The sequence below is a fragment of the Hippocampus comes genome, unplaced genomic scaffold (assembly GCF_001891065.2).
Source record: "Hippocampus comes isolate QL1 unplaced genomic scaffold, H_comes_QL1_v1.1 scaffold68, whole genome shotgun sequence".
NCBI lineage: Eukaryota > Metazoa > Chordata > Actinopteri > Syngnathiformes > Syngnathidae > Hippocampus > Hippocampus comes.
The window spans coordinates 187,169-197,353 of NW_017805625.1; the positions used below are offsets into that span (position 1 = coordinate 187,169).

General features: G+C 56.2%; 1 protein-coding gene across 11 annotated transcripts in view; it reads left to right on the plus strand.

Moving 5' to 3' along the window:
• LOC109522250 (membrane-associated guanylate kinase, WW and PDZ domain-containing protein 1-like) overlaps positions 1-10,185 on the plus strand; it is a 48,830-nt gene that overhangs the window by 3,382 nt on the left and 35,263 nt on the right. For all 11 annotated transcript variants that reach the window (XR_002169541.1, XM_019880626.1, XM_019880627.1 and 8 more), the window contains exon 2: positions 7,350-7,466. Coding sequence is in view for 10 of the 11 variants with exons in the window: in XM_019880626.1 (XP_019736185.1) it covers positions 7,350-7,466 (117 nt within the window). In the remaining variant the exon portion in view is untranslated. The remainder of the gene's footprint in view (positions 1-7,349; positions 7,467-10,185) is intronic.

Genomic DNA, 10,185 nt, shown 5'->3' on the forward strand with positions numbered 1-10,185 from the left:
CGGAGTCATCGTGCGGTAGACTTACCTTCCGTCATCGCGGCTCCGGGGACGTACCGGCGCGTATGACAGGCCTGTCCGCTGGCTTCTCCTCAGAAGGGGTCAAAAGTACAACAAAAAAAAAAAATCCGGTGTTGCTGCTTCAGTGCCCCCTCCCCCCCACATACACATGAACAGTGTTATCAGACACAACAGCTGGAAACACAAGTGTCGAGGTGTTCAACATTGTTCATGTGGGGCTCCCATCCCCCCACCCCCTCCCACCCCCTGCCACGAATTCCTGCCTCGCTTCCTCAAAGCATTGTGTTGCCATTCGACTGCTGGCATTTCCTGCATGGTTGGGCGGAGGTTCGCACACACTGAGGACCTTTTGACTTATCCGGCGGCACCGCGGAGTAAGATCACGTGACGGCCGACCAAATCACGACTCTTTGTGTTTCGGCGACAACAAAAACAAAATGGCGACTGGCACCATCGCGTCGCAACTCGATCAACTCGACGGCAAAGGGGATTTGTGGATGAGACCCGGCTTAAGCGACTGCCGTCGCGCGTTTAGCCTGAATCCGTTTTCTGTTCGGGGTGACGGGGAGCAAAGGAGGACGACGCGCCGGACCGGTCGGCGGTCGGTCACCGGCCACGGGGCCCGCGTCGAGACGGCCGCTCTCGCCGCTGACCGGTGAGCCCCGCGCCGCCTTCTCCGAAGTGAGGCGAGGGGAGCCGCCACGCCGCCGCCGAGCCACTTCGGTGTCCCTTCGCGAGAAGCCGTCGTCGTGGTTGAGAGAGACCTGGAGAATTCGGGCCTTGCTTACGCAACGTTTGGAGGGAAACTCTTGATTTGGCTCTTGCTTTCCTCTCGGCAAAGAGCAAAGGTGAACCACCCCTACTTGTCACCTCGAGGTTGGGCCCTCGCTCGACATTCTTGAATCGGCCTTTTTTTGGGGCCTTCCGGTGAATGAGCCGCAACGGCGCTGCGTTCGCTCTGGCCGGCGCCGATGCCGAGCCGGCTCATTCTGCGCGTCTGAAAGTGATGGATGGACCCGTCAGTTTGCTTCAAATGTTTTCTATCCGCCCGTGTCGCAAAGCCCGTCTGACAGGTTGGAGCGAAACCGCCGCATTCTTGTGCTGCACCTGTCAGCGGCTGCGCTGGGCTGAGGGAGGGGCGGGGGAGTGGAGGAGCGGAATCGACTATGTTTGGGGAAAATGGCGCCGCGCGCACGCCCGCCCGCCCGCAGGAGTTTTTGCCATTCGACGGCACGATTTGTACGATCGCGTCCATCCCCGAGCTGGCCACGATCAACCTTAGAAAGATGCTTGAATTGGTGCGGGAAGTGCCCCCCCGTCCCCCAACCCCGGTGCTGTCTTCGACTTCAGAACTCCGGCATCACCCGGCTTCTCTCCTCTGTGTTCATACGGGGCGTGCAAACGAGGCCTCTCCTTTGGGCTTCCGCGGCAAACCGGGCGCCGGTCATCTCCGAGGGCTCGTCTGATAACTCGGTGGGATCTTCCGGCACGCGTGCGCACTCCCGCCCGGGTGGGTAAACGCTGGCGGCGGGAGGAGAAGCTTTCGGTCTCATGATCTTGCGGGCGGGCAGAGAACTTTGTTCAGTTGTGTGAGGATGAACAGACCGCATTCCCGGCATTCCTTTGCCCGACAGCCCCGTCATCGACTTCTGGTTTCAGTGGAAGGTCACTGGGATGCAAGACAATGTTGCACAAGTACAACACCTTGGATACCAACAAGTGGCGAGAGAGAAGCGCGTCTCCCGGCCGCCCGCCTTCTCGGCAGAGTGCAAGTTTGCCGTCTGTCGTCACCGGATGCGGCAAGTCGGAGCAAGCGCTAACTTTTCATCCGTTTCACCACAGTCCGAGCGGGAAAGTGAGCGCTTTCATCGTGTCTGTCTGGTGACATCGGCTTCGGGCCGGACCTCGGCCATAACCGCCGGCGGCTTCTCACTTCTCTCTTTTGCTTGAACAGTCGGTCTCGATCCGTAGACCCGCACCAATTGAGCGGACTGTGATTCCGTTGCGGTTTCTGCTTCTCCGTGCAGTCGGACACAAAAGCAACATTGGTTTGCAATAATGCCATTGTCATGCTTTCTTTCTTTCATTTTTTTTTTTGTAAGCAAGGGGGTGGGGCCAAACGACCTGAACTTTTAAAGGCCAGATCCCCCAGCCCCGGTTGTGCTTTCTTTCTTTCTTTCATTTTTTTGTAAGCAAGGGGGGGGGGGGGCAAACGATCTGAACTTTTAAAGGCCAGATCCCCCAGCCCCGGTTTGTGTCGGCTGCACGCGCACCTGCGCAGCATTTCATCGACAGGTGAAGGATGTGGACAAAGCGCCGTCTCCATGGGTGAAAATGCATCGGAGCGCTCGGTGGCTTGAAATCCGCCCCCTCCCTTCCTACGGGCTCGGCTCGGGCAGGCGGAAGATGCTGACGTCACTCAGCCTGCTAGCTCAGCGTCTGGCTGTCATGGGAAGGACGTTTTGGACTCGGCATCGATTGCAATCTTTGCAGCCGTCCGTCCGTCTCTCTCCACCCAAGTACAGTCGGAGTCAACGGGGACCGACAACTGCAGCAAACTGCAAGTGACACGGGATGAAAAGTCCACCCCAAAAAACCCATTCATAATTGGGTGGAGATTACAGAGCGGAGTCCAAAGATTTGACCTGGTCAGCCCGACGACGCCCGCGGGGCAAAAATCTGCGGAGAGGCGAGTCCTGTTTACTTCATTTTCATCTGCAAAAAATCCGCAAGAATCATGAAAGGCCCTCTTTGCCGGTGAAACAATTTCTGGGCTGCTTTTCACCAAGTTTTGTCGTCATGGTCACATGCGTCTCGCGTGGTCTTGTTTGGGACGGGCGCACCTTGTTCGCTTGCTGTTGCGGTGCACGCCGTAAGGAAGACGCTCACTATTTTCTGCTCTCTCTGAGAAACTCCGGAAGAAGCTTCGCTTGGAAGGGTCTCGGTCTTTGTTTGTGTTCCCGCACCAAACGGGGGCCACGGTGACCTTTTTCTTGCAAACGTGTCTCTTTTCTTTTTTTTTTTTTTTCCCCTCCTCCCGCAGCAGGCAAACCCGGATTGCGCAAAGGTCAAAGCGGGGCTGGCCGCGGGGGAGGAGACGGAGCTGGTCAACGAGAGAGTTCTCATGACCGCTGGACGGCGCTTTGAATTTCTTACGGGTAGGCCCTCCCGGTCTGTCGCCACAAGATGGGGAAGCGAGCGCAGCCGCCTCGCGTGTCTTGACACCTGGAGACGCAAAAGGAAATATTTTGAGTGCACCCGAATCACGTTTGGGCTTTGTATTGCGGTTGTTCTCCTTCCTTTTTGTCAATGCCTTGCACGCAAATGAAATACGGTACCGAGACACACCGTATACCGAGGTCCTCAAATTTGCACGCCGGCGATGGGCAAAACAATGCAAATCATTCGGCCACCCTTCCAGCGCCCGCTCGTGTTCCCTCGCCGATTAGCTGAGAATGCAGCAAAGTCATCTGATCTCTGCCGGAATTGCCACACTGCGGAGAGCACAAAGAATCCTTTTTTTGGCGCGCGCGGGGCGAGGGCCGTCTTTTGACATTTCCCCGGGGCGTGAGCTAAAGAAACATTTTCATGGGCGGTGAAGGATCGGCGCTTGAAAACTGTGCTCGCGCTCCGGCGCAGGGAGACTTTCCGCTCCGCTTTGCTGGCGCGGTTCCACCGGAACGGCTTTCGCTGGCCGCCATTTTCATGAAGGCCACTCCCTGCTTGTCCTCATTACTCGTGACATTGCGAGTGATCGCACATTCGAACGGGTGGACCCGAAAGCTGCCAGCCAACGATGGCGGGAGAGCGATCGGAGGCCGCCGCTTTGTTTTTCTTCGGGAAGCCAATCGGAACGACGGCTGCTGGTTTCCAGCCAATCCCGCGGCTTCCCGCCTTCCTATTAGCTTCTCGTGGCCTCGGATCGGAGCCTGAGTGAAATCCTCCCAACGGAACTGATACGGATTTCGTTGACGTTACTCCTCCTCTTACCTGTTTTCGGGAGCCAAAATGCCGCAAAAAGTAACGAGCGTCGCCATCTCCGCGATGACCTCCCCTGTCGTCGGGTCAATCGTGTTGAATGACTTCACTCCATCTGTTCATTGATCAATTTGATGACGACCAGTGCTTGATTCTGGATAGATTTCGGGACTCCCGTCGCTACCTTCCGAGCCCTAAGCCTACGATCGCAAGCTGATTGCCGCGCGCGTGTCCGGCCTGTAGTCGGCCGTGGAGGGACGCGGCCGTGGATGAGCGTTGCCTGATGCTGACCCAGAAAAGGAGCGTGCGGATGTAATGAGCAGTGACTGCTCGCACATTAGCCCGCAGCACTGGAACGTGCAACTTTGTGACTGGGAAATTCATGTTTGTTTGTTCCCCCCCCCTCATTTTTCGGACTCTTTCAAATGAAAGACAGGAGCGTTAATTGCTGCCATTTTGCCAAATGACACGCAGGCGATGGCACAAGTGAGGGGCGCGTCTTTTGAAACCTCTTCAACTCGTTTTCCTCCTTTTTATTTGGCGCTCTTTCAAGTCGGCACGTCTTTGTGTTGCCGGCCTCCGTCTAAAATTAGATCGGCGAACAGATGTGGCGACTCTAGTCCCTTTTGTATGCACGTGTTGCCAAATGTGCTGGTGCATGCGCATGAACGGGCCCCTGCACGTGCGCGTTCGCGTCTTTCACACAACAGCTCGAGCGAGTCTTGAGTCAGCATTGAAAAGCGGCCCCGCTTGTGCCCTTTGCTGGCCGGCTCTGCCACTCGGAGGCGCTGCTGTGAGGATTTCTTTCGGGTCGAGAGGGGGACCCGTCTCTCCGACGGCGTTTCCCCCCCAGCGTTTTTCCTCTCACGGTAGCGTACGAGAATGTGTCACATATCGCCCACTCGGCATCCGTTGCGACCCGGTCGCCCTCCCGTCTGCGGCCTCTTCTCTAGGTTTTCCCCCGGATGGGCTTTTGGGAGTTTTTCCTTGGCCTCCTTTGGCTTCAGCTCGGGAGATGTTGTGAATACTTGAACTGGGCACGTGAAGTCCTTTGAGACTCCTTTTTTGTGAATAAGGGCGATAGAAATCAACGCGACTTGACGTGAGCGACACACACTCACACACACGCACACCAACCCGCTGTCCGGTGTGCTGAGCAACACCCCCCTGAAGGTGGCAGAGTTTATAACCCGCTACCACAGCTTGCATCCACCACTTTTATTTATTTTTTTTTTACATCCAGCCGGCTAGGGTCGCCGGTGAGCCGGAGCCAAGCCCACTTGGAGGCGGGCCCTGGACCAATGGCCGGCCACACGTACACGAATGATGCGATGGGTGCCCTGACCTGGTTTCGCCGCACCTGCCGAGCACTTTGCTCTTCACTTTGTCATTGAATTTCTCGTCACATCAATTATTCACGTTCGCTCCCACCTCATTTGATGTGCCGATCATTCTTCCCGCATGACATGTCGGGTTATCAAGTGCTGAGGCGTGGGCCCGCGTGAAATCTGGCAGCCAATGGGATGGCCGGTCACATGAGACCGAGACAAAGTGCCCGTCTGCCATTCCTTTTGTTTTTGTCATGCTTTGTTAGACCAGAGGGTGGCAGCAGACCGCGGCGGACTGTGACCGCTGATCACTCCGCTGCGCTGTTTTTACTCATCTGGCGGCTGTTGCCATGGATACGGGGCACAGCCACTCCTGCGATACCAGGATGCACATTGGAGGGACGGAAATAGCCGTCTCACGCCTGCGTACCTGTCGTGTGTTTGTGGAAGCGCTTCATCAGTGGAGTCGTCACGTCAGCCTTTTGCAAAGAGATCGGGAAGGGCGCGACCATCTCTCTCACTCTCTCTCTCTGTGGCCCATCTCCGGAATTCCCGACAGGCTGGGCCCTTGCGGTTTGTTGTGCGTCATGCCGTTGTCAATCATGATGCGTTGCGTCGGATTGTCATCGGTCATGCCGAACTATTGCCGCTACGTCAAAGATTGGTGTTTATGTGGCTCGGGCCCAAGATTTCCCCCGTTGAGGGTCACGCGGGTTCCTTCCACCTGCTCTCGAACATATGGCTAAGCCCGGATCACAAGAAGGCAGAATGTTAACTGTACACAGCCGCCAGGGGCTGAATCAATCGAGTGGCGATTAGCCCCGATGATCTGATTAACTGCAGCCCGGGACCAAGTCTTCACTTGGCAGATTGATTCGTCTTGACGTCGCTCCACATAAGTCATGATGCTTCAACCGGTCGCCGATTAAGGAGGGATGGATGGGCAGAAATCCAATTGGTGTCAAAGCTAACTTGCTTTCGAGAAATGTGATGAAAGATGTTCATATCAAGATTCTCCGACTCAATTTTGCGTGACCCTCGTGACCCCTTGAAGGCACCAGACGCAAGCGTTTGGCGCGGTGAGGATGGCAACCGTGCCATTTGTCCGGATGAGACGGCGCCAGGAGCAGGGATTCCTCTCAGGAGTCGCCGAGGCCGCGGGGCCCGAGCGTCGACCTTTCCTCTCGGCCTCGCCTCCCAATGGCCACGCTTGGAGCCATTAAGGAAGGAAAGACGGACATCAAATTGGCTTACTTGCTCGTTCAAAAAAAAAAAAAAAAAAAAAAAAAAAAAGTAACATGTCCAATGTGTCTGCATGAGACGAGAAGCCGGTCAGGAAAGCGTCACGTGTTGTGGCACGTCCACCTGCCTGCGCGGATTCATCAACCGCTGCGTCACACACTTGCGATATCCCTCATGTTATTCAACACGCGAGCCCGTACGCGGTTTCCATGGAAACAGAATCCAGGGCCCTCTCTGACTAGCCGCTCGCCCGGGAAAACCAAAGATGGCCTCGGCAGCGATGCCAACATATTTGATTGAAAGGGGATTTTGGTTTGAAGGCACCGACTTTGTACTTCCGTGACGCGTCACGACGAACGCAATCGGATGAATCCCGTTCTATGGTGCGCGTTGTCAATCCCGATGTTTGCCTTTCGCACGTGTTTCGCACGGTCGGTAACGTGGGCGGGCATTGGCCGAAATGCGCCAAAGCGCACGTTTGACCATCGGGTTGGCCGCCGGGCCTTTCCGGGGTCCAGACGGCTCGCGCCGCTGCCGTCTCGCCAGCGGTAAGACCTGTGACTCAAGCTGGCACCGCGCACGGGGAAGATTCTGCGAGCGGCCGCCTCCCCTGAAGTGACGACGGCGAGTGCGCGACGCGTGCCGAGCGCTCCCGCTTCAAGCGTGCGTATCGTTTATTCAGCGGCCAGAATGGCAGCCAAACGCCAAGAGCGCTCGATTGTCTGCGGGATTTGTTTTGATTGCCGTGACCATCCGTTTCCCCGCTTGTGTCCGCAATGGCAGGAAATAAGCTGAACAAGGACCTGAAACACTATCTCAGCCAGCGCTTCCAGAAATCGTCGCCTGACCACCAACTGCAGCAAATCATCCGAGACAACCTCTACCATCACGCTGTGCCTTGTGAGTCCGTCAGCACCGCACGCACGCACAAACTTCACACTGACCGCGCACGCTTGAATTCAACTTTATGGTTGAGAAAATTTGACCATAAAACTAACTTGACTTGAAACGGCTGCTTCTAGCCGTGAGTCCAAATGGTACCTGAGTAAAAAGAAATATGAAAGTCGGATCGCTGCTTGTTTTTTTTTTTTTGAAAGTGATGTATGACTTTGGAGTTTATTTGACATGCGGGCCCAAAAGTCTTGTTTTTGCTCATGATATGAAGCCCCGACTTTTTCCTGAAGCTTTCTCCTGCGCTGGCTTCCCGATGAGTTCATTCAGAGGCCACCGCATGAATTGCTCAATGTTTTCTTCAACATTGTGCCCATCTGACTCGGTGGGAAGATGGCGAAGGAAGAAAAAATGGCCAAGCGGTCTGTTGCACTTGCGCTAAGAGCACAATTCCATTTAACAACCCGGGGGCAATCGTTAACTTGGGTGAAAAAAGAAAGAAATAAAAAAACAACATACAGTATTACAAGAAAAGAACAGTGACAACTTCGAGGAAGTTAAGAAGTTGGCCAAGTCTGAAAGCGAATAGCTCCTCAAAGTTGGAAGAGCCGCCGCTCGCCCGGCCTCCCCCGTTAGCCATTTTCTTGCGGTCGCATTGGCATCTTTGCCGGCCCAGCCGCTCCCTCTCCCGCTCCCTCCCGCTGTCGTCGTTGGCCGCCGACCCCCAAACCCGTGCCACCGTTGCTTCTTGTCCCCCGTTCTCTCCTTGGGGCGCCCGCTTTCTAAAACCGGTTTCTGCTTGCCGGTTGTACCGGGAGCGGAAAAATGGAGGAGGGTCCGCAGTTGAAGAAGTGATCTCCTTCAGAGCGGGACGTTTGCGGACGCCGTTCGTTTCCGAGCTAGGAACGGCGGCGCCGGCAGCACATACGATCGTGCGGCCTGTATATAGGCTAGGAGGACAGCTAGGAGGTGGAGGGGGCGGCTGTGTGGGCTGAAGCCGCAAGGATGGAGATGGGGCGGTGGTGGTGGGGGGTGAGGGTGGGCGAAGGGGGGGCACGGGACATGAAGGAGGAGAGCCAGATTGAGAGCTGCAACGACGCTCACACACTCCCCGATGCGCGGCGGCTCTAGTTCAGGTAAACGCTTGAACTTGAACTCGGCCGCGTGAGCATCGGCGTGCCGGTGGCGCGCCTGCCGAGAGTTTCGCCCGCTGACGCAATCCCGTCGTTCCAATTCCAATTCCAAAATGGAGAAGCAGAAGGTTTTGGCTGTTGCTCGCCGAGTGTATGCAGCAGTTTGTGCAGGGGGGGAAAACAAAACAAAACCTCAAAACACCAAGAAGAGAGGACAGCGCCGAATCTGGGCACGGCTGCGGGCACATGGACGGGGCCGGCCGGGGCCAGCCTTTATTATGAATGGAACCGCAACCGTCGTAACTGCTGATCTGTTGGTTGCCGTTTACGTGACGTCAGCCGCAAACACTTGAAAGACTTGTGATCATGTCAAACCGATTTGACATTGTCGTCAAGTCCAGACCAGGTAGAAAAGTCATCGAAAAGAAAGAAAGAAATAAAAAGGCTGCCGTGATCACCTTCTGCTAACCCGTTGAGATGACGGCAGCGCGCGGTGACTCCCACTTCCTTCTGACGCTCCGTTTCTCGTCTCGAGACGGTGACAGTCGTTAGGTGCAGGAGCGCAGCGTTGGACGAATGGAATTCATTTGTCACATCTATCGACCGTCCTCTGCGGCTTTTCACGGCTGAGTCAATGAGGCTTGCGCCCCCTAAGCGGGAGGCGTGAAGAGAAAGAGGGCCGGGGAGCAAAAGGCGCAAATGATGGGGGTGAACGTCCAGGAAAAGGGGAGGCTGGGACAGAAAGAGGGGAGGAGGGCGGGAGCAAGCGGGTGCCTCTGAGAGGGGAGACGGCGGAGCTCAGTCAGTCAGTCATTCAGTCAGTCGGTCAGTCAGTCGGCCGGCCGGCCGGAGAGAACCGCAGGCAGAAGCCCCGAACTGCTTGCGAAGGATTCGGAGCGCGTTGGAAGCCACCGCCCGGACGGCGCTTAGCTTTGCTCACTTTAGCTTAGCATCACAAAGCCGGACAGAGGACAGACGCCGGCGAGGGCGACGCGTCAGTCCGGGCCGCCAATCTGCGCGGCTTTTTCTCCCCCGGCCAAACGGATTTCCTCTCCTTCTGTCTGCCGTCGACGCTCCGCGGACGATAAGGGAAGAAGAAGAGGCTGACCGACGGAGGTATGTCGTCCGTTTGGGGAAGGGATGCTGCGATTTCATGCTTGGGGGTTGGGATGGAGAGCCGAGGATGGCTGTGCGTCAGGAGTGAGCGGGGGGAGACGACGGCGGCGGCGGCACATTGCCGGCCGTAATGGAGGCTGATGTTTTGTGGTCAAACTGAAGCTTGTCTTGCCTCTGTCAGCTCGTGTCTGTCTCTGCTCGTCTCACAGGTCGAGCAAGTGTCATTTCCCGCATGGAGATTGCACATTAGATCTGTTTCCAGTGGAAACACTCCAGCTCTGTGTGTGTGCGTGCGTGTGTGTGTGTGAAACGTGGTCTGTTGACATGCTTTGTGTGAGTGGAAGCGCTTACGGCATCTGTATGTTTGTCTGTCGGTCCGGAGCGTTTCCTCTCCCTCGCACTGCTTTTTTCTTCTTTCGTACGGTACATCTGCCTTTTTCCTGCATGAGCGCACCCCCCCCCAGCCCCCCTCCCACCCC